Below are 24762 nucleotides of genomic sequence, written 5' to 3'. Positions count from 1 at the left end.
TACACAGGATCACATGACAGCCTCTTACCCAGTTCAATGTTCTGGGACGTATCAGCTGTGTGCAGAGCTGCCTCGCGGCCAGGTTTCAGTGTCCCATTAATTGGCACTCCTTTAACATAAAAATCGAGTTCACAGGGTAGCAGGTTGCAGATGACCACGGTTGGCAGGAGATATATAGTATGCCCAGGCTGTCTGAAAATCTGTTTTGCACTATCAGAAAATATGTTTGAGGGCATATAATCTGGATAATTCTCTTTCTTTATAGCCACGCAAAATCTATGAAGACAAAATGTTATGAAAATCATCAGTTTAAATGAAGAATTTGAATCTGTATCTCCTCAACTGACTCTGAAAAAGTATAACAGTAAAATGGTTAACTAAATGAGTAAGATATTTTCAATACAAATATATTTACTGAGATATAATATATGCAATAAAATATACAGATATAAAGTTGTCTGATAAGCTTTAACAACTATATACAGCTTCATAACCACCATTCAGAACAAGTTATAGAATATTTCTCTCATCCCAAAAAGTACCCTTGATCCCATTCCAATCAATATTTTTTTTAATTTATTTTTTTATTTTTTTGACAGACAGAGTGGATAGTGAGAGAGAGAGAGACAGAGAGAAAGGTCTTCCTTTTTGCCGTTGGTTCACCCTCCAATGGCCGCTGCAGCCGGCGCATCGCGCTGATCCGAAGCCAGGAGCCAGGTGCTTCTCCTGGTCTCCCATGCGGGTGCAGGGCCCAAGGACTTGGGCCATCCTCCACTGCCTTCCCGGGCCATAGCAGAGAGCTGGCCTGGAAGAGGGGCAAGTGGGATAGAATCCCGTGCCCCGACCGGGACTAGAACCCGGGGTGCCGGCGCCACAAGGCAGAGGATTAGCCTCTTGAGCCACGGCGCCGGCCCCAATCAATATTATTACTGATTATTATTCAAGCAACTGCTTTCTATTATGTCGCACTATGGCCTACAGTGCTGGCATCCCACATGGGAGCCATTCAAGTCCTGGCTGCTCCTCTTCTGATCCTGCTCCCTGCTGATGGCCTGGGAAAACAGAAGATGACCCCTGCATCTGCATGAGAGACCCAGAGAAAGCTCCTGGTTCGGGATCAGCACAGCTCCAGACATTGCAGTCATTTGGGGAGTGAACCAGAGTGAACCAGTGGATGGAAGACCTCTCTCTCTCTTTCTCTCTCTCTCTCTAATTCTCAAGGGAGGGTCCCCTGGAAGGAATTAGTGTACTTGTAGGAGGGAGAGAGAGGAAAGCTTATTTCTGCGTTCGCTCACTCTCTCTCCATCCACCGCCACCGCCCGCCTTGGGACCTCAGCTGCAAAGCCAAATCTGCACCTCAGCCTTGGACGTGGCAGCCTCCAGAATTGTGCCGGCTTAAGCCACTCGCTGTGCGGTGCGGCGCAGCCCTGGAACACTCCTGAGCAGACTGCCACACCGATGATTACCAGAAACAGATTTTGAATTCTATCAAGTGCTAAATTTTTTTTGGATTTACTGAGATGATCTGACCCCCCTTCCTTTTGCTTTTTTTTTTTTTTTTTTTTTTTTTTGCCAGGCAGAGTTAGACAGTCAGAGAGAGACAGACAGACAGAAAGGTCTTCCTTTGCTGTTGGTTCACCCTCCAATGGCCGCTGCAGCCGGAGCTACGCTGATCCAAAGCCAGAAGCCAGGTGCCTCCTCCTGGTCGCCCATGCGGGTGCAGGGCCCAAGCACTTGGGCGATCCTCCACTGCCTTCCCGGGCCACAGCAGAGAGCTGGACTGGAAGAGGAGCAACTGGGACAAAATCCGGTGCCCCAACTGGGACTAGAACCCGGGGTGCCAGCGCCGCAGGCAGAGGATTAGCCTAGTGAGCCGCGGCGCTGGCGCATCTCTTAATATGGTGAACTATATTTGTGGATTTTCAGATGTCAAGCTGATGTTACATTTCAGAGATAAATCCCAGTTAGAAAATTTATTTGGCACTATTTTGTTAAGGATATTTGCACCTGCTCATGGAGGACACTGAACCACAGCTTTCTTTTCTCAGAGTATCTACATCAGGTTTTCGTATGGTGTTATGCTGGTCTTACAAAATGACCTAGGAACTGTTACCTACTCCTCTATTTTATGAAAGATTTGTGTAGAACTAGTATTACAAGAGTAGTTCAAAAAATTCAGAGGATGGGCTGGCGCCGCGGCTCAACTGGAACTTTCCTCCTAGTAACTGCTTTGTGCTACATCCCTATTTTTAACATCTCTGTTTTTTTATTATTGTTCAACACAAAATATTTTCTAATTTACTCTTTGCTGCATGAGTTATTTAGAAATACATGAATTTTCAACTATTTGGGACTAATCAAGCATCTTGTTAATGATTTCTAGTTGAATTCTACCGTGATCAGGAAATATAATCAGAATGGTTTTAATTCTTTAATATTCACTGATCTTTGTTTTAGGGCCCAGCAGATGGTCTCTCAGTGAGCACTGCACACATACTTGAAAAGAACACACAATCTGGAGCTGTTGGGTAAAGTTTTTGACAAATGTCCATTACAGCAAGCTTGTTGACAGCACTGATCAAAACTTTCACATCTTTATTGATTTGTGTATTCTATAAATTACAGAAAGGGAAACGCTAAAATCCCCACCATGGCCGTGCACTTCTGTCTTCCTTCCTTCAATCTGTTAACAACTGGCAGACCTAGATGAAGGGTACTACTTGCATTTTTTTATACTATTCTTCTACTTACCTTTAATTTGAATAAAAGCCTGTCTTCTCTATAAAGGAAATTACAGCTAATGATCACTAATAAGTTTGAAGTCTACAATTATTAACAATAGCAATCCAGTGTTTTTTCCAACAGGAAGTCTATTAAGAATCACTTAATACTCTTCGAAAGGGAAAAACGGGAGTTTAAATGGTTAGGCAATTTTATAAAAGTCAGTATTAGGCATGTGAACCTTCATCCAAAATATTTTTAAAATATTTCACTCAAAAACTACCAATCGGGGCTGTGCTGTGCCGTAGCAGGTAGAGCCATCACCAGCAGTGCCGGCATCCGATATGAGTGCCGGTTCGATGCTCGGCTGCTTCACTTCCGATCCAGCTCTCTGCTATGGCCTGGGAAAGCAGTAGAAGATGGCTCAAGTCCTTGGACCCCTCCACATGGGAGACCTGGAGGAAGCTCCTGGCTCCGGATTGGTACAGCTCCGGCTGATGTGGCCAATTGGGGAATGAACCAGTGGATGGAAGGTTTCTCTCTCTCCCTCTCTCCCTCTCCCTCTCCCTACCTCTCCGTCTCTAACTCTTTCAATAAATAAATCAATCTTAAAAATAAATAAAGAAAAACTACTAATCCCATGGGGCCAGCGCTGTGCCATAGCAGGTAAAGCCCCTGCCTGCAGTGCCAGCACCCCATATGGGTGCCGGTTCTAGTCCTGGCTGCTCCACTTCCGATCCAGCTCTCTGCTATGGCCTGGGAGAGCAATAGAAGATGGCCCAAGTGCTTGGGCCCCTGCACCCGTGTGGGAGACCTGGAAGAAGCTCCTGGCTCCTGGCTTCGGATCAGCCCAGCTCCGGCTGTTGTGGCCACTTGTTTAGTGAACCAGTAGATGGAAGACTCTCTCTCTCTCTCTCTCTCTCTCTCTCTCTCTCTCTCTCTCTCTGCCTCTCTGTAACTATGCTTTCAAATAAATAAATAAATCTTTAAAAAAAAATGTACCAATCCCAGGATTTTGCCTCCCAATTTAGGAACAGGAACTGTAATTTAGGAACAGGAACTGTTAGTTTTGTTTTTTTTTCCTGTCTTTCCCTACCTGTCCTATCTTTATGCTGATGTTCATATCCAAGATTCTAATCTTATAAGTGTGAATAGCAAGTTTATTGAGTGCTTCTCCTGTAAATACCAAATAAGTAAATCCTCCCTACGCCAAGCAAGGATTAACCTTTAGTTCTCTGGAACTCTAACTCCAGAACATAGAAACTTCAGATTTTAAATAAACACAACTAGGGCCGGCACCGTGGCTCACTTGGCTAATCCTCCGCCTGTGGCGCCAGAATCCCATATGGGTGCCGGGTTCTAGTCCCGGTTGCTCCTCTTCCAGTCCAGCTCTCTGCTGTGGCCCGGGAAGGCAGTGGAAGATGGCCTAAGTGCTTGGGCCCTGCACCCACTTGGAAGACCAGGAGGAAGCACCTGGCTCCTGACTTCAGATCGGCGCAGTGCACCAGCCGTAGCGGCCATTTGGGGGGTGGACCAATGGAAGGAAGACCTTTCTTTCTGTCTCTCCCTCTCACTGTCTGTAACTCTAGCTGTCATAAAATAAATAAATAAAAATAAATCTTTTAAAAAAATAAACAAACACAACTAAATCACAAAGGGTCCTTAGAGAGAGAATAGTAATAGAGTCACCTTGAGGGGGGAAGAAAGACATGTTAAACATGCCATTGCAGGAGCAGCACATACCTGAAGAATCGGCTTTTTTCGGTGTCCATAGAGTGGCACTCTCGTTTGCTGCTACTAACCTCTGTAGTCTTCACAACGTTTGTCCAATGAATAGGAGCCTTACAGAAAAACACACCCAATCCTTTGGGCCGGGCCTGGAGCCGCCAGGAAGTGAGATGTAAAGGCACAGCAAACGAATCCCCTGGCATGACAGCGGGAAGCACCACCGGTTCTGCCACAGAAATAAGCGTTGTTAGCACTCACACTTCCAGCCCGAAGCTTGACCATCTCAGGACAGAGGGAGAAGGACTACACACATCGACTGCTTAGGTGACACCCACTGGGAAGAAAGAGCCATGATCATAGTCCACAAATATTTATGGATATTTATTATATTCTAGACAATCAAAACATACTGTCTGGAGCCGACGGGCTGTCTAGTCTTAGTTCCATGGGTGTCTCCAGCCGGTTCCTCACGATGAGTGCGGATCGAACGGTGATCACTTTCCGAGCACTGCCCTCCATAGTCACTGCAAAGACCACCCGGACGGGCGGGAGTGAAGAGAACTGTGAAGGAGACAAAGAAGTAACTTGGCTGTGTGTCTGTAAAACACACAAAATACAGCAATACCATCAGAATGTCTAAATGAAACACATCTGATTACTATTATTACTTATTCTTCAGTGAAATTTGTCATTAAATCCTAAAAGCATTCAACATCACAGCAAGTGAACATCCAATAAACTATATACTACTAAAACCTGTCAGTAATAAAATTTCCAAAACAATGTAGAAAGATATGTCACGAATTTAGTTGCAAAGAAAATTCAGTTCCAGGCCTCTACACACATTATAAAAAACATCACCTAGAACTGTGGTCATGACCTATCCAATTTCTAGGCTCCCTGTAACGTGGTGAGGATAGCTCCTGGAGGTTACTCTTCACCAGAATGCCCTTGGGTCAGCTCTCAGATGGAAACTGTGAACAAGACTTGTTTTCAACTCCACGGGAGAGGAATAAAATAAATATCATCAAAAGCAACTAAAAATAGCAACTCTGAAGCAGGACTTTGGAAACCATTAAATGATTTACCTTCCGTGCTACTTCCCTCCCAGATTACTATTAAACTGAGAAAACATTCCTTGAACACCAACAATGGGTTGGGTGCTACCCAAATACACCCAGAAAAACAGCAGGAAGTCTTGTGAGATTAAAACTTGCCTTTGTAGAATCCAGAGAGTAAAACAGAGTTGTCTTCACTGATGTGCTTTTCACAGGAACAAATAACTTCCTTTTTTCTACATGTCATAAAATTTATTTTTTGGGCTCATACACTATTAGTTAACATGCTTACAGGAAAACCAATGTTTGTGTTTTAAAGAACTTTAAAAACAAAGTTTTCCTTCTTCATAATAACTACCTAGGTTTTATTTAATAACCACTCTTTCAAAATAGGACACTGAAGTTCACAAACTAAACATAGTGGAGGGAAATCATTTATTTCTGGTCTCGGGTTGTAGCCACTGGCATTTTTCTGTGTGTTCATTCAATACACATTCTGTACCACTGCCACGTGATAGAAACAATGCAACAGCAACAACTTAAGCAGACCACGAGGAGAACGACTTGGGAGCGACTGCTCTTAAGATGAGGGTACAGACATAGTGACAGCGCTTTTTAACTAGAGAAGCAAATGACATTCATCCAAGCTTTTTACTCTGGCAACACTTCTATTAAAACAAATGATAAATGAGAGTCAACCTAATAGACAACAAAACAAAAAGCTCTACATTTTGAACCAAGACTTCCAGGAAGTCCAAATGAATAGGCAAGCTATAATTTTTGTTTTCAAAGGGACACAATCTTAAACACCAATCATGAAAGTTCAGGATTCCACTGATCCAGCCCCAATCGAGATCCAACAGAGTCAACATCAATAACTACTAGAAATCTTGATATTGCTGCTTCTAGGTCCACCTGAAATGCCACATTTCAAAATTTACAATCCTCAAAGAGAAGAAATCATAAGTAGAAGCCTAAAAAAATTTTTTAATGTCATCTTGTGATAATGTTCCAGAAGCCAAATGGCAAAAAAATTTACTATTTTTCCTTATTGTTTACTTTCAAAACTTTTTGGGCTAAATCTTATGAAATATATAAGGATATATCAGAGTTATTTTAATGTACAGAGAAAAGGAGACATTGGACTAAGCCATCCGCCTTTTCTTCTCCTTCCCTGTAATACTCAGTGTCATGTACCAAGTTAGGTGAGAAAATTCCCTTGCAAGATTTTGGAAAAGGAAGGTAATCACTAATAGAAAAGAGCAGCGATCAAACACAAATCATAAAGTCCTTTAATCACCAAGAAATTCACATCCACGTACAGCCTGGGTGCAGCGTATCGACTCAGTAACACAATGACAACAGGAAAGTCATACTCACATAGACTTGGGGATGTATAATGTTTGTTCTGCTGCTTGGGCTGCCAATCTAAGAAAGATTCCAAGACTCAGGGTCAGCAGAGGCCTCAAGTAATAGGCATCATTAAGTTCAATGACAACGTAATTTGCTTAAAAGGGTGGTATTTGCAAATACTTTTAGACAAAGCATAGTCTATTGAGAAAACATCTCTTGGACGATATGGGGAAAACAACACTCATTTCACAACCATTCAGTGTATGCAGGACTCCTCTAGAATATATCGATACAAGAGAAAGATGCCTGTGGGGAGGAATTCCTTCTTTTATTACCAGACGCTAATTTAGGCAGAAAAGTAATACAGAGAAGTAAGCTTAATTTTTGTTCTAAAAACGGCATCAGAGGGCAACTGTGAAAACAAACATTTGTAGAACAGTGTTCTCCAGGAACACTTCTCATGAGGAAATGTGCAGGATCTACAAAAATCTGCACTTCTCACCTTGCCACTGCTACCCACAAAACAAGTGTAAGGATGCGATGAAGTTGGGCATCGGGCAGCAGCATCGCTGGAGGCTGCAGCCGCCAGGACCCAGCCTACTCAGGCATAGATTAGTCGGAGACACTGCCTGCATTATTCCCCCAGGTTAGCCCTCGAACCTTAGGTTCCAAGCTGGAACAAAATTAGGACAAGGCTGTGTGAGACTATGTATGATCAGAAAATTAATGACAACAGACATCTCTCTTTGTGCCACAGAGAAGGACTTGGAGCTATGTCATAGGAAATGCAAAAAAGACAGTGTATAAAGGAAGTTAGGAATATGTCAAATGGGGCCAGTGCTGTGGCTTAACAGGCTAAGCTTCTGTCTGCAGCACCAGCATTTCATATGGATGCAAGTTCAAGTCCTGACTGCTCCACTTCTGATCCAGCTTTCTACTGTGGCCTGGGAAAGCAGTGGAGAATGGCACAAGTGCTTGGGCCCTGCACCTGCTTCAGACCTGGAGGAGGTTTCTGGCTTCTGGCTTAGGATCGGCTCAGCTGCGTCCACTACAGCCATCTGGGGAGTGAACCAGTAGATGGAAAACCTTTCTCTCTGTCTCTCCCTCTCTCTCTAACTCTACCTCTCAAATAAATTTAAAAAAAAAAAAAAAAAACAACTTTAAAAAAATGTCAAATAACGCCAACACAGTTGGCTCTCCCTCTCTGTGGGTTCCATGTCAACAGATTCAACCCATTTTGGATCAAGTACTATGTGGTGAGGACTAAAATGGTTCTATTGCTCCTGAACATGAAAAGATCTTTTTTTCCTTGTCATTATATTCCCTATTCACAGAGCATTTATATTGTATTAGGTATTCTAAGTACTCTAGAGATGATTTAAAGAAGACTGTATATGTTGGGGCCAGTGCTGGGCACAGTGGGTTAAAGCCACAGCCTGCAGCATTGGCATCCCATGAGGGCGCCAGTTCGAGTCCTGGCTGTTCCACTTAAAATCCAGCACCCTGATAATGTGCCTTGGAAAGCAGTAGAGGATGGCCCAAGTTCTTGAGCTCCTGCACTCACATGGGAGATCCAGAGGAAGCTATGGGCTCCTGGCTTCAGCCTGGCCTAGCCCCAGCCATTCCAGCTATTTGGGGAGAGAACCAGCAGATGGGTGATCTCTCTCTCCATCTCCCCTTCTCTCTGTCTTATAAATAAAATAAATCTTAAAATATGTTATATGCAAACTCAACACCATTTTATAGAGGGGCCGAGCATCTGTGCGTTTTCCTACCTGTGGAGGCAGGGGAGAGGTGAGGGTCTTAGATATCAAGGGACAATTATAACTCACATCTAGCCATCAAATATAGAACGGATCAGTGTATGAGACAATATGTTACTGCCATTTTTCAATCTTGTTATTCAACTGAAATTAACCATTGTCTGCTTTATTAAATATCAATTACCAATGCCTGTGGTTGACCCGAGATAATAGTAGGTCTTTTTTTTAGAATTCATGAAAATAAAAAGACAACTTCATTAGAGCAGATTTACTACAAGCTTAACTGTTTGACTGCCGGGCTTTGAGGGGGTGTGGCCACAGCACAATCATGCCATTAAATACACAATCTATGACCACACACCGTGGATGAGGAGGAATTTTTATCTGGAGCTGCATATCGGAAAAAGGTCCCAACTTTGTCCACAGACACTGGGCTCACTTGCTCCCAGCCATTCACTCTCACTTGCAGTTGATGAATTCGGAGGTCATGGGTGTGTCTGTCAAAAAGAACACAGCCAACACAGTAAGCACCATCTCAGCAGGGGAAGAAAAGCAGAAACAAAGAACCAAATCTGATTTACTGTATGATGACAGAAAAACCCAGGTGGCTAAAGCTCTTGCAGATTACTTGACACAAAGGAAATCAAGAGAATCACTGAGTTGGGTTTTACAGTCAGGATACAAATTTTACGATTCATCAGGCTTGAGCAAGAGCAGCATTTATCCTCCCATTCCACACAGCACGAATCCTGTACACCATCCCAGATCTTCCCCCAACAACCCCACCTCAACTATTAGGAAATTATGACATGAACTACAATCATCTCAATGTTGTGGTAAAAGTACACGAGTGAGGGCCGGTGCTGTGGCACAGTGGGTAAAAGCTGCCACCTGCAGTGCCGGCATCCCATATGGGCGCCAGTTCGAGTCCCAGCTACTCCTCTTCTGATCCAGCTCTCTGCTATGGCCTGGGAAAGCAGTAGAAGATGGCCTAAGTCCTTGGGCCCCTGCACCCATGTGGGAGATACGGAAGAAGTTCCTGGCTCCTGGCTTCGGATCAGCGCAGCTCCAGCCATTGCGGCCAATTGGGGAGTGAACCAGCAGATAGAAGACCTCTTCCTCCTTCCCTCCCCCCCTCCCTCCCTCCCTCCCTCTCTCTCTCTCTCTCTCTCTCTCTGCCTCTCCTTCTCTCTCTGTTTAATTCTGACTTTCAAATGAATAAATAAATCTTTAAAAACAAGAAAGTACCCTAGTGATATAACCAAGCAGTCATAATCTTAGAAAAATGGTTAAAATTTCTCCTTGGTTCTTTTGTTGGACAATCTGCTCCTTAGGCACCACAGTTGTTTGCCTCCAGCTCTTCATGGCCAAAGCCAGGGGAGGCAAGACAGCCATCAGCAATGCAGGGCTGAAGTGCTCAGCTGACACTGGAGCAGAAGGCAATGGGCAAAACAGAAGGAACGGGAGGAAATTGCACATTTAATTCTATTTTAGATTTTGCCTAATTCAAGCCAGAACAGGGAGGGAGGAGGGAGGTGCAGAGTGGGGTAGAGTGCCAAAAGGGAACATGCCAGAAAAGGCATTTATTTTGATGAATTCAAGCAGAACAGTGGGACTAGAAATGGGGTACAAAACGGAACCAACAGCAAGGTCAAGCCCTTTCTGATACAGCAAATGCAGTGCTTACTAAGAAATATGGCCTACAGTTCCATAGATTGCTTCTCCTGGGAGTTCTGAAGTGGCTTCCAGGTACATATGCCCAGCATGTGGATTTAAATTTTTTTTCTTTGCCCTGTAAAGCCCCCAGAGATCCGCTGGCTCAGAACTCTTGCCAGCTGGGAATAATGTATGCCAGTACAAAGCTACAGGAAGGGAAGACGTGCCCGATGTAGGCACAGGTTTGCACACACAGACATACAGCATCATGAAAAGCACACAACTACATGAGACTGCAGTGAATCTCTTGCATTTCAGCTCAGCCTCAAATTACAGCAACACTCAAGCACAGAGATCTCAACCCACCCAGCACTAGGCCTTCACCTATTCATTTCCACTGGGCAGCCCACTTCTATTTAATTTGTTTTAAATTTTTATCAAACATTTTATGATCTCACAACACCCAGATATAACCTTTTTCCAAATTTATTCCAGTCCTTTGGCTGGTTACTTCAGAGACTGTATCAGCTAGCAGGACTCCAAGATGAGCTGTTCTTACACATCTTAGAAATACAATGTCAGGCCAGCGCCGTGGCTCAATAGGCTAATCCTCTGCCTGCGGCGCCAGCACCCACCCCGGGTTCTAGTCCTGGTCGGGGCACCGGATTCTGTCCCGGTTGCCCCTCTTCCAGGCCAGCTCTCTGCTGCGGCCCGGGAGGGCAGTGCTTGGGCCCTGCACCCAATGGGAGACCAGGAGAAGCACCTGGCTCCTGCCTTCAGATTAGCGCAACGGCCATTGGAGAGTGAACCAATGGCAAAGGAAGACCTTTCTCTCTGTCTCTCTCTCTGTCCACTCTGCCTGTCAAAAAAAAAAAAAAAAAAAAATCACAATGTCTACACTATAATTTCTGGTTCTGCTCCCTGAAACTATCTGCTTGCTAAAAGTGCCATGTGCATGTTTATACATATGTACGTACATGTGTGTAAATATGTATACACATGTACACATATTGCACTGTGTGTATATATGTGTACATACATTTGTGTGTGTGTGTGTGTGTATAAAAGATGAAATCAACACCCTTTGAGAAGCTTTTAGGAGCACCATGTCACTACCACATCATGAGAAACAGGCCAGGATACAACGAACTTGAGTGTTATGATTTGTCAATGTTTCAACCAAATTATATGAAACACACCTCAGATGTCAAATAAACAGGTAATTAATGGGAAGACATGCATTTTGAAGATAGAAGACAGTCTGTTTTTTAAAAGTAACACTAATTTTCAAGATCTCTTTTAAAATTACATGAAAGTCATTAGTAAGCAAAGTCAAAAGGCGAAATATCAGGAACAATCATTTATAACCACTTTTATGTTTAAAAGGAAAAGAATAAATGACACTTTACCTGTGTCTTAACTTTCCTCTTGCTTCAAACTCAAAAGGAATCTCTTCACCCGTGAGGACTTCCCGCCACTCACTGACGTTGTGGGCATCGTCGAGAAACGTCCTGTTCCCCTCTGGAACGACTCCTGGGCTCCCGCTGTGAGACAGTGCAGCCCTGCAACCACGCAGAGGACAGCGTTCCCTCCGACTCAGCACGCCCTCACAAGAGCTCTGGCTGAGGACCAGAGGTCCCTGCTTCCCCACCCTGCCCGGGACTCACAGCAACAAGGCAGCAGGGTCAGGCTGGAAAGGATGGCCTGAACGGTCCCTCACCTCGGTCATCAGTCGGAGACACAGCTGCAACACCCCGACCCACTCGCTCACCTCCAGCGGCACAGTGTGGGGCGTGGGCACTAAGGCCTGGCCCTTTGCAGTAACAGCTCAGAGACAGGGCAGACTCTAACAGACACACACACTTCTCTCCTGGAGCACCACCGCGCTTTGTGGAGGCGGGGGAAATGGGGTTCCTATTCAGTGGGTGCTGTCACCCATTCCACGTACTGTGTGACCTGCGCTAGGAAGATCATGTATTTGGAACTTTGAGCCAAGACCTAAACAGGCAGAAAGGTGTTAGAAAAGTTCCTCACTTGGCATAGGTATAGGCTCATTCATTCATTCGCTAAACTCTACCTAATTCCATCTGTGCAGAAGTGTGTCTTAGATACGGAAGATCATTCCTTCGGGGCAGAAGGAAAACGGGAGCATTTTCAAAACAGTCTCGGAAGAAAATTTTTTAAAACCTTAGTTTAATAACCATGTACAGCTTTTTTTTTAAGGGGGAAGGGCACAGAAACTGAGGAGAAAAGATGGAATGGCTTCTTTCACCCTTTATACACACACCCTCGACTTGCTGGACTTGCACTGTCAACACCACGCCTCCCTGGATTAGGATCCTAATGACCACGTGACGCTCAGGACCCACTTCGCAGAGAACCAGAGCAATCCGCTGTCTCAGCAAGCCAGCAAGTCATGAAGCACACAGAAGGGGTCCACCTCGCTCTGCCCGGCTGGTGCAAGGGGGCTTTAGTGGCAGACACGGCTCGGTGTGACAGGCTGAGTGCTCCTTACCTGGTGGGTGTGGTGGTCAGTGTGGCAAACCACAAGGTGCACCCCGTATGGTTCCTCAGAGCAAAGGGAACAAATGGCTGCCGGCGCTTGGGAGTTTTCACCTCTACGATGACAAACAGAAAGCGGTGAATGGCAGAGGCCTCTAGCTGTGGGCAGAGCCCCTCCCCACACCTGGACTGTGTGCGTGGCCAGCTCTTGGGCAAGATGGAGGAAAGAAAAAAGGAACAACCACGGGCTTGCCAAGAGGAGAAACGGGAGCTTCTATGTATTTGCTGGGGGCTAGGGGAAGACCTGGCAGCCCTCTGACTACTCCCTGCCCTCAGTTCTCCCACAGTGCTTTACGGATCTGACGTCTGAGAAGTCATCAGGAACCAACTCGGCCAGAATCAAGAAACTGAAATGGGCCACACCTTCCACTATTCCCAAACAATGTATTCTAAATAGGTAACCCAAACTGTAGCAAGACAGAGCACATGGACTTACATTCTGTGCTATTCTCTTATACTCATAGCTATTTTTCCTTCCTGGAAAATCATGGATATATTATTCCAAAGTTTCACAAATAAAATCTGAGCTCATATTTTTAAAACACAGGTATCACCACCAGCTACATGGTGGGCGCTGTGGAGGCCACAAAAGGAGCTGCATTTCACACAACTGCTTCCAGTCAGGGACACTGGGGGAAAAACAACAACCAAGAGGAAACTCTCAGTAACCAAATCTAGAGAGTCAGCCTGTCTATAAATGCCTCAAGAAATGCAAAGAAGGTCTCTAGTGCCCAGGCCACCTGGGAGTTCCACCACAGGCACCTCTGCCAGGGCTATGTGGTCGGCACAGGGCAGAGTGCTAAGGGGAGAGGTATCAGCTCCTCTGATCACGAGTCTGTGTCCCCTCCACTGGCCACACAAAGAGGGAGCTGGCCAAAGGAACCACCAAGGCAGCATCATTTCAGCATGGGGAAGGCTCCTGGCCTACGGGCTTATGACACACGTAGACTACCAAGCAGACAGGGTACAGTCTTGTTGTGTCTAGACTTAGTGCACAGGAACAAACTGAGAAACACTGTGACCCAAGCTATCTATGGAGAAAATGGTATCTCGTGGGGACTACAAATACACACAGCACTAGAGCAGACGCAAGCTCAGCCTAAAGACCCTGTGTGTCCAGCCAAGAAAAAGGAGAAGGCAACAGGCAGTGTGTCAGGCCATCCGTGACCCACAATAAGTCCTGGGCAGTTCCTAACAGTCAGTGATTACTTCCTCTGTTTGCTTTGCCTCTTCCAGTGTTTTCAGAAGTTAGTACTATAAGCACCACAAAACAAGCCATTTCAGACCAAGGCAAGCTCTATTTTTGCAACAATAGCTCAGGTGTCTAAGATACAATCTATAACAAAAATTAACAATCTCTAGAGCTTTCACAATTTTGTGGCATCCCAAATACTTCTACAAATAACTTCCACCTAGGAATATACCCATTTGTCACCTTGATGTCCTACTTACTTCCCAAAGATAAAAGAACAATTGAGGCCAGTGTTTTGGCACAGCAGGTAAAACTGCCAAATCTGAGGCCAGCATCCCATGTGGCACCAGTTCATGTCCCAGCTGCTTCATTTCCGATCCAGCTCCCTGCTAATGGCCTGGGGAAAGCAGCAGAAGATGGCCCAAGTGCTTGGGACCCTGCCACAAATATGGGAGACCTGGATGAAACTCCTGGCACCTGGCTTTGGCCTAGCCCAGCCCTGGTCATTGTGGCCATCTGGATTGTGTACCAGTAAGAGCCCTCGGTCTCACTCTCTGTAACTCTGTCAAATAAATAATATTCTTTTTTTTTTTTTTTTTTTTTTAAATTTCGCTCATCAAGCAGAAAATTAAGGAGTAGTTGTGAGGCTGCTGACAAGAACAGGAGGGAAGTGGAAAATTTAAGAGCTGTCTGCAGGGTAAACAGTATTTACTGTGGCACTTTGAAAGGCACCTCCCTCTCCAGGAGAGCAACGAGAGAGCTGCTTTTATTACAGTAGACACAGGACCCAGGAGGAAAGGAAGCCAGATGTGCTTTCGTATCCCACCGCGAGCCAGACTGGAAGTTTCCATTGGATTTAAAAAGCACAGGTGGCAGATGGCTTTGATCACTTTATAATATGGAGTAAGTGCTTGGAATCAACACAAAGATATTCACAAGCATACTGCTTTGGAATTAAACAGCATGGGTAGGCAATTGCTGCATACCCAAGCTTCTCGGGTTGATTAGACATAAGAGCATAGACTTCAATAACCCACTCGTCAGAGGATAAAAGTACATAAGAATGTACACAAATGCAAACCCAACATTAGGGAACAAACGTGGCATCTCCTGCACCAGGGTCCAGATAACCTCTGCACTTGCCTCTGCACCAGAGAAGATCCCCGGTCCATCAACAACGACAGTATTCCCTGGTGGCCTCAAGCGACTAATATCAATTTCTTCATGGGTTGAATGAACCAAAAACTTCTTACATCCAAATTCAGCTTCAAACAGCGCAGCTAAGGAAACGCCTACCGCTTTACCCTTGCTTCACAGAGTCATCTGCCCCTCATCAACAGTGCAGGTTCTCCTGCTGTAAAAGCAGCTCAGTGCCTGAAAGGACCTGCCTGCAGATCCTAGTCAGACTAAAGCCTCCGCTCTGCTACTGAACGAAGGCAGAACGTACGGTCTGGGCCTCACTGTTCTCAGCTCCAGAGCAGCAACGCTTGGCTCAGCCAGGAACATTAAATGGCACATGGGAAAGCTCAGAAGTATGAACCCATGAATAAACGCAGGTTCAGCTACGGGCTTTCTGTGTGAGTGCCCCCTCAAACATCCACCCCAGAAAACCCAGCAGGAAAAACTCATGGTAATATCCTTGTGTCCATCCTTGTGTACACTGGGAGGGGGAATGACTCCAATGACCTTTTTATAAACTATATCATGACCCAAGATTGGAACTAGCCATGTATAAACGTAAACCACTCAGATTAAACTCTGTTCCTTAAAACAAAGCAAGACATAACCACTTGGGATTTCAGACCTTTAGAGTATACCTACAGTGTTCTCTCCCATATTTACTCACCAGTCAAACTCTCACGCAACCTCAAAGGGTCAGAGATAGAAATAAAGAACACTTTCTTTCCTATCTCTAAAGCACACAGGTTTGTGCCCATACAACCATTTACTGTAATGAAAATTTTTTTCCTTTGTTTTGATTTTGATCATTATAGCTCCTAATCCATAAAGCTCTTGCATTCCCATGAGAAGAAGTATTGGCTGGGTATTCTATAAATAGAGACATGTAGCCCTCCCAGATGGAGGACGGTCCCTCCATTTGCTTGCTCTTCGGTATGGGCGATCCAGCCTAACTGACAGCAAGTACTTCTGCATCATAAGCTATGCAGTTTATTCCACTTCCCCAAAAAGTTAAGGGAAATGGAAGATACTCCTGTAGGAGAGTTAGCACATGGGTCACTTGTGATATAAAATGTCACTCTGTTCATTAGCTTGAAATGTTCTTTCCTGCTCCTAGAGCAGCACTCCCAACTGGGTATGCCCTCATTCAGTCCCCACCCGGAAAAAAAAAAAAGAAAGAAATGCACATGCAAGGCAGTTCTTAGAAGAGGAAGACAAGCAAGCCCTCGCTTGGCTATACTGTACCTCTAGCATAGATCTGGTGCTCTAGGTTAGTCAGACTGGCTGTACTCCTAGTTCTAAGGTAGACAAGGGGGAGGCCTGGTAGACAGGAGAGACGAAGTTAGAGGGTAAGATACACACAGCCAAGAAGACTCCCCTGCAAACAATAAGCACAGAGAATGTTACAAGAACAGCAAGCATCAAGCAGGCACAGGATCCTTCCTTTCACTGATGACTGGGACTAGGACTGTACTTGACAAAGGGAACACAGTATTGGCTACACGAGTTTATACTGCAGGGCTGGTGTCAAAGCAACATACTCCTTTTCTTTCTCCCTGAACTAGGAGAAAAAACTGTATTGAATGTTTCCTGGAACAAAATGATAAGCCTTTGGGGATTTTTATTTGAAGCACGTTATGACTTTAAATGGCACAGAAAACTTAGCAGGAACCAATCAGTTCCGATTTTAGTGGCAGCTGCTCCGATCAAACTGGAGCACAGGAGCAGCAGAACGCCGGTCACGGGGGGTCTCAAAATTCAGGGGAAAAGCCACGCTGGGTTCCAAATCTAAACAACCTCTACTAAGGAGTTATCTTACAGTACTGTGTAAATTCTAAATTAAGTATGGAAGTTTTAAGGCTACTTATACTATACATTTTCATGTGCATTCAAACATCCTTGGAATACAAAATGGATTCAGTGAAGTGCCACACACCCCGGTCATGTGCAGAATCTCAGGCCCTTCCTGAACAGGCCCATACCCTCTTCCCCCCTAGAAGAAACAGTGAGAAGCCCCAAGTTCTCTAGAGCTGAGTAGGGGCTATTCCAAGGGCTCATTTTAAGACTGGTCTGATTAAAAAGCATAACTTTTGAGGGAATATGACTAAATATTCTTGAATAAAACATCAAAGTTATGAGTTCAACAGGGTTGAAACCTTTTTTTTTTTTTTTTTTTTTGGACAGGCAGAGTGGACAGTGAGAGAGAGAAAAAGAGAGAAAGGTCTTCCTTTTTGCCGTTGGTTCACCCTCCAATGGCCGCCACGGCTGGCGCACCGCGCTGATCCAAAGGCAGGAGCCAGGTGCTTCTCCTGGTCTCCCATGGGGTGCAGGGCCCAAGCTCCACTGCCCTCCCAGGCCACAGCAGAGAGCTGGCCTGGAAGAGGGGCAACCGGGACAGAATCCGGCGCCCCGACCAGGACTAGAACCCGGTGTGCTGGCGCCGCAAGGTGGAGGATTAGCCTACTGAGTCGTGGCGCAGGCCAAAGTTATGAGTTCAACAAGGTTGAAACCTCCTGACTTTCACAACAAAGGCGCAGCCATCACTTGAGCAGGTCTACAGGACACAGCCCTGGGATTTGCCGCACTATCACTCGGGAATTTCCAACAAGAAAAGATGCTCGGAAATTGACGTATATTCGGTTATGTCTGCTTATCCCCCAGGAGCAACCATAAAAATCTCTAACTAAATAAAACAAGGTTTAACTTAGCCCTGGCATTTAATATAAATAAAACAGCTTACTAACTAGAGAAAAGAGAGGAGAAAGTTTTTAAAGGGACAGAAAGAAAAGTAGGGGCACAAGAAAAGTTTTCCTCAGAATCCCGAAGCTTAGGCCTTCCTTGTGTTTGCACAGCACAGACTGGATTTCAGATCCCCTGGATTAACACTGCTTTCAGAAATCCACTCTCTTGTACATGTTCCTTAGTACAGAGTTTAATCAGTCTTCTGATAGACCACGTTACATTTTCCTGACACATTGGGTAAGTTGGAGGAGGAGCCCGAAGAGAAGTTGATGATCGCTGAGTGGCCCTGGCCTTGGGACTCAAGAGCAGCAGCCTGAGGCAGAGAGAACCAGCACAGCTGGTCTCTGTCCTTTCTTCCGTGGGCCCAAGGCAGATATACCCTGAGGAGAGACGGGCCCATACAGATGCTTCATACACTCGGAAAACCCATCTTCCCATGACCTGTGTACAAACCAGATGGAACACCAAAGTATTCACGAGCTATGTGAATGCCAGCCCAGGCACCCCGGAGAAGCCACACTGAAAAGGTAGGGCTGAGCTGGGGGACAGTGGCTGTGGGCCAAGGAAGACCGTGCAGTTGTCAACACAATCTCCCGGCTCTGAGGAAGACAAACCTCCACAATGAGGCAGGAAATAAGGGAAGAAAACTCTTTGCCTTGCAAATAAAAATAAAATAAATCTTAAAAACAAATAAATCCTACTTATCTGTTTTTGTTTTTGTTTTTTTAAATCTGGTCAAAGATGTATGTTTGCAGTCATGCTGCATCCCGTATCAGAGTGCCTGTTCTAGTCCCGGCTCTCCCACTTCCAACCCAGCTGCTTGCTGGTGCACAGCCCAGAGGCAGCAGCAATGGCTGAGGCGCTCGGTCCCTGCCTAGTGGAGCCCGGATGGAGTTCCTGACTCAGCCAGCTCAGCTCTAGTCGAGCAGCATGTGGAGGAAGAAGAGAGAGGGCGGAAGACCTATCTCTGCCTGTCTCCTTCCAATGCCCCCAACTCTCTGCCTTTAAAATAAAGTGAAAATAAATACATAAAAGTTTTTAAAAGTGGTCAAAAAGTGTAGTTGACTGGAAAACCAATGTTTTGCCAGATAAAACACTAATCAAACAACTACTGATCCCAATGCATTCTCAAGTACACCAGTCATGCACAGGTTACTGGAATTCAGGACATATGTCCAATACCTAACGAAAGCAGAATTAGAGCCACATTCAAAACTCAGTAGTTCATGCCAGAAAACTCTCTCTCAAAGACTAAAACAGAACTACAGAAGCTCTTCAGAATTTCCAATCTGTTTTTCCATGAAGAATGATGGTTCCATTTTAATTTCTCAGAGAATCCTTGCTCTGTAGGTCAGCAGCGACTCAGTTAGACATTTGTAGAAAAGACCTTACTTTGTCCAAAGCATGGTGGATCCACCGATGAGCCCATCCAGTCTTCTGATTCGGTTGCCTCTACTTCTTTGTCCTCTTTACAGTAATCTGCCATCCAGGATTCCTTGGTACTTACATACTGATCTAGATATTAAAAAGACAAGTAGAAAAGATTGAGGGTTCAGGTCAAATAACTTCAGATCAGAAAAGCCAGTTCACTGAGGGCTGCCTCCCTGTCAAGCAGGCCTCTGCCAGATTCTGCAAAGACCAGGCCCTGGAAATTTCACACTCCATCGCGAGAGATCAACAGGAACACAGCAACCATGGCCACAACACTGCAATGTGAAAGGTCTAAAGCTAAGAGAAACACAATTCTCGGGGACAAAGAGGAGCTTTATTCTGCACGGCAGAAGTGGGGTAGTGTACAAGAAGGTCCAGGGAAATCAGAGGTGGGGACCTCTGCTCTGGATCTCGAAGAGTAACATCCAGGGAGAAGCAACAGCACATGTAACGACTGTGAAACACCAAAGTACGCGGCACATCTAGGGAACAGTGACTACTCTGATTTGGCTTTAGCAGACCATATTGGGGTAGGGACTTAGCAAAGAAGTCTGAAAAAGGAAAGAACTGAGCCTGCAAAGAGCACAGCATGCCACACCAAAGGAGAGGCTGGCAGACAGAGACCAGCGGGGAGCTACGGGGCGTTTGAGACGCCTGTCAAGACACCTAGATGGGTTCGATTCCTAGTCTGGCTCCTGACCACACTTCCTGCTATGCAGAGCCTGGGAGGCAGCAGTGATGGTGCAAATGACTGGAAAACCTGGATTGGGTTCCCAGCTCTGGGCTTCAGCCCTGGGCTGTTGTGTACTGGGCTGGTTCACTCCCCAAATGCCCACAACGGTCAGGGCTACACCAGACTGAAGGCAGAACCCAGGACGCCATTTGGGTGACAGGCAGCAGAAACAGGTTGAGAAGAATCACAGGCCAGGTTCAGGTCTAACAGGACAAGAGCCGTGGTGAACACATGAAGTCTGACATGGGCTCACACAGGCCCATGCCCAGGCTCACACAGGACTGCGGGGCTTTTAGGACTCTTACATACTAGGAAGTTCCATCCAAGAAGGGACCAAGTTTCCACTCACCGATCAGTACGGAAGTGATATTGATATCCAGACGGGGTCTGGCCTTCGCCTCCAGCTTCAGGCGAGGAGGGTGCAGACGACTGGCTGCCTGCTGCTGCCAGGACACAGAGCAGGGCCACGGCTCAACGAAGGGCTCCCAGCCTAGAGCACAAAGCAAACAGGACACCTGCTCAGGGGCATCAAGAGCCGACAGGGAACACCGGTCACAGGGACACACGAGTTTAACAGTCTTTTAACTGCAATTCACTTTTACCACAGAAGCGCCACCGTTAGCAGATGCTTGTACTGTCCAGGGGCTGTGTGAGGAAGAGCGCACAGGTGTCTGTACCACGGTCTTCCTTAGACGGCAGGAAGGACGACAGGGAGTACCTATGCCCTCTCCCACTAAAGGGCACGCAGGACTTGTTGCGAAGCCACTCAGGGTGGAAAAGGGAGACTCAACTCAGGTTGAAAAAACAGCCGTAGCTTAAACAACTATTAAGTGTAATTTTGTTGGTCAATGAATGGCCCATTAATTGAATGAACAGGTCATTTGGAGGCCCATGAACTTAACATTTTCACATTTTTTTCCCTTAAAACATTGTCATATATATGAGGCATATACAAAACACATAGGTACAGTTTGACGAATAATACATCGTTGGGGCCAGCGCTGTGGCATAGCAGGTAAGGCCACCGCCTGCAGTGCAGCATCCCATATGGGTGCCAGTTCAAGTCCTGGCTGCTCTACTTCCAATCCAGTTCTCTGCTGTGACCTGGGAAAGCAGTAGAAGATGGCCCAAGTTCTTGGGCCCCTGCACCCACATGGGAGGCCCAGAAGAAGCTCCTGGCTCCTGGCTTCGGATTGGCTCAGTTCCGGCCATTGCAGCCAACTGGGGAGTGAACCAGCAGATGGAAGACCTCTCTCTCTGCCTCTCCTTCTCTCTGTGTAACTCTGAATTTAAATAAATAAATACATCTTTAAAGAAAAAAAAAAAAGAATATATAGCAAATACTCATGTACCAACTATTCATCTTAATTCCCCAAGTGCCACTCCCTAATCTCATTCATCCCTTTCTTCCTCCCAACCCTCTCCTACTAGAAATTAACTTGAAATTTTAATTATGTATATGTGTTCTTCTTCATAATTTTACCATACATGTATGCAATTCCTAAGAACATACTGATTCATTTTTTCCTGCTTATGATTTTCCCAGAAGTCACTGTACATTATTCCTTTTTAAGTTTCTATTTTTGCTCAACAACACATCTCTGAGCATATTGTTGTATATCTGACGCACACAGCTATGACCCATTCATTCTCATCACTGAGCAGTAACCCACTAGTGCATATATTTATCCATTCTACGTCTGAAAGATAATCAGATTTTAGTTTTATTGCTGTTAAGAACACCAGCAGTCTTTACACTTATTCTAGTACAAACAGATAAGAGCGCCTCCCAGGTATAGACCTGGAGGCAGAATATAGCTAGGTTGAGTAGGCTTATATTCAGTTTTACTCGGTCTTGCCAAATTGTTTTCCAATGTTGCTACAAAAACTCACAATTCTAACAGGAGGAACCATGGATCGGATCTTCACCAATACTTACTAGGGTCAAAATTAAACTTGACCTTTCTGTTGGGTGTGAAAACCCATCTCAGTGTGATGTGAAAGATTCATTTTTGAAGATCAGTCCTTTTCCAGTGTTAAATACACTAACTCAATCAGCCAAAGAGCAGGAAATTTACCAACAAAAAGCCAATATAGTATGTCATGCAGAGTAGCTACATTAATTTCCCTACATTTGCCACTTAGTAACCAGAATGTTTTCATACAACAATATCTTGTCTAGGAAAATAAATCGTTCAGAAAAATAACTACCATGTGCCCTGCATGAGTTTCTCTCAACTAGGAAGACTTGGATCATTACTCTGAAGTTAAATATTTTGAACAATAGGAAATCAGAGTGCTACCTTTAAGTGAATCCAGAACAGAGGGAGATGTTAATACCTTAAAATGGAATGTGATAGGTCCCTACAACATTCAGCAGCAGCATAGCCAATGGAGGCTGAATTTTTCATTGACATCAAAGGGGAAAATCAATCATCCGACTGCACAACATTACTTTGCTGCTTCTGTCCACACCTACTAGGAATCCTGATGGGAATTTCTTTCATCTCTCTTAAGGCAAAGAAGTTCACAGCTCAAATCACACGGCCCTAATACAGGACGCCTTCTAGATTCCAACCTGTACAGGCCCTTATCCTGGTCCTTCCAATGACTGCATACAGAAACCTGAAAATGCCTTGAAGTGTTACCTAGATTTAGCAGCTTCCAAAACACACTTGTCTGATCAACTGCATTTTCTTAGGGAGTAGGTGATCACTGACTCAGCACACTGCTAATGAAACAAACAAGGCCAGGGGGAGTGAAGAGACTGAAGGTTAAAACTGCTAATGGGCTTAGATCTCCCCTTGAAATTTGGCTACCATGAGGGTCCAGTGATCCTTCACTACTGAGCAACGTCATGTTCTGGAATGAGTCAAACTGCAGGATGAGAAAGAAGTAACCACGAAAACTTCTTTTTAAATAATTCACTTGTAACCTATCAGATACTTTTTTAGAAAAACAAAAAACTGTATCTTCTGTGCTTCTGCAGTCACTTGCTTTTAATCTTTCCTGCCCTTGCCTCTGCCCTCCTGTCCCTCATGTAAAATGTATGTAACAATGGGCCCAAGGCACACATTTAAATTTATTTTTTAAATCCCATGATAATATATGCTTTATACTGACCTGACAGAGCACGGTTATAATAATCTCCAGAGAGAGTGAAGTGGGCATAGCCCTCGGGGCTGGCTCTCACGTGCTGGAGAAAATTCAGACCTGAAAGGAAAGCAGATCTTACAGCTGCGCTGGGGCAGGAGCAGGAATTCTGTCTGCAGACAAGCGACACTGGGGAGAGGCCAGTTACCACCAGCACTGCAGGTCTCACAGGCAAGCACACACAATTGCGATTGTTAGTCATTTACACCTGTATCAATTTGCAATTTTAAAAACAGTGCATTAAGTACTATTTATCTTGATTGTTGAGTTTTTTGGCACTTCCTTAAATATTGTATCTCCCAGCTCTGCCACTCACATGTATCAAAGCCACCGGGAAAGTAAAAAAGATATCTACATATATATATGAAAAGAACACATGGTGATAAGAGCAGTTATGTCCTGAAAAATACTAGCTCAAAATTTTAGGATTACCACAGAAAAATACGTAATCATCTAACTAGCCTCTACAGAAAAGATACTCATGGAAACAGTCAGAATCCCCAGAATCAGGCAGTCCTGGCAGTGTCTGGAAGCACAGGGAAAAGAAGTATTAGAGCGTACAGAAGTCAAGTCAAAGCCACACAATCGACTGGAAGGGAAAAAGAGGCTGGCTGGACGGAAAGCAAAGGTGGCGGTGGGAGCAGCCCGTTCCCAGAGCACGTGCAGTGACGCCCCGCAGCACTAGCAGTCCAGACTGGGCCCCTCCACTTAAAGAGCAGCTCCCACACAAAGAGGCTTTCACCTCTGGCGTGGACCTAGGGAGACGCTCAAAGGTGAGCTTTCCAACAAGATTCTTGGCTTCTTGTTTACTTTTCCAAGAGCTAAAAAGGGTAAAAACATCATTTTATGAGTTTTGTTTTTATTTTAAAGACAGAGTTACAGGGGTTGGCTCCATGGGGCAGTAGGTTAATCCATTGCCTGAGGTGCCGGTTCTAGTCCCGGCTGCCCCTCTTCCAATCCAGCTCTCTGCAATGGCCTGGGAAGGCAGTGGAGGACGGCCCAGGTACTTGGGCCCCTGCACCCACATTGGAGCCTGGGAAGAAGCACCTGGCTCCTGGCTTTGGATCAGTGCAGCTCCGGCCATCGTGGCCATTTGGGGAGTGAACCAACAGAAGGAAGACCTTTCTCTCTGTCTCTCCCTCTCACTGTCTGTAATTCTACCTCTCAAATAAATAAAATCTTAAAAAAAAAAAAGTTACAGAGAGAAAAGAAGAGAGAGAGGCTTTCTTCCATCCACTAGTTCACTCCCCAAATGGCTGCAACAGCAGGGGCCGGGCCAGGTTGAAGCCAGGAGCCAAGAGCTTCTTTTGGATCTCCCACATGAGTGCAGGGGCCCAAGCACCTGGGCCATCCTCTGCTGCCTTCCCAGAAACAGTAGCAGGGAGCTGGGTTGGAAGTGGAGCAGTTGGGACTCGAACCCATGCCCATATGGAATGCCTGTGCTTCAGGCAGCAGCTTAATCCACTGTGCCACAGCACCAGCCCCATCAAG

General features: G+C 45.3%; 1 protein-coding gene across 4 annotated transcripts in view; it reads right to left on the bottom strand.

Annotated features, from left to right (window-relative positions):
• Positions 1 to 24762, bottom strand: part of VPS13D (vacuolar protein sorting 13 homolog D) — a 275909-nt gene that overhangs the window by 151489 nt on the left and 99658 nt on the right. For 3 of the 4 annotated variants that reach the window (XM_062190458.1, XM_062190460.1, XM_062190459.1), the window contains 10 exons: positions 23242 to 23331; positions 20468 to 20608; positions 19347 to 19469; positions 12795 to 12897; positions 11689 to 11841; positions 8985 to 9120; positions 6888 to 6935; positions 4860 to 5010; positions 4465 to 4675; positions 29 to 276 (listed from right to left, as the gene is read on the bottom strand). In XM_062190458.1, coding sequence (XP_062046442.1) covers positions 29 to 276; positions 4465 to 4675; positions 4860 to 5010; positions 6888 to 6935; positions 8985 to 9120; positions 11689 to 11841; positions 12795 to 12897; positions 19347 to 19469; positions 20468 to 20608; positions 23242 to 23331 — 1404 coding nt within the window. Of the gene's footprint in view, positions 1 to 28; positions 277 to 4464; positions 4676 to 4859; positions 5011 to 6887; positions 6936 to 8984; positions 9121 to 11688; positions 11842 to 12794; positions 12898 to 16452; positions 16533 to 19346; positions 19470 to 20467; positions 20609 to 23241; positions 23332 to 24762 lie in introns of all 4 variants that reach the window. The other variant, XM_062190461.1, reaches the window with a different exon arrangement.

Source organism: Lepus europaeus, chromosome 5 (genome assembly GCF_033115175.1).
Source record: "Lepus europaeus isolate LE1 chromosome 5, mLepTim1.pri, whole genome shotgun sequence".
NCBI lineage: Eukaryota > Metazoa > Chordata > Mammalia > Lagomorpha > Leporidae > Lepus > Lepus europaeus.
The sequence above is the reverse complement of the archived record's forward strand: the minus strand, read 5'-3'. Positions and strand labels throughout refer to the sequence as shown.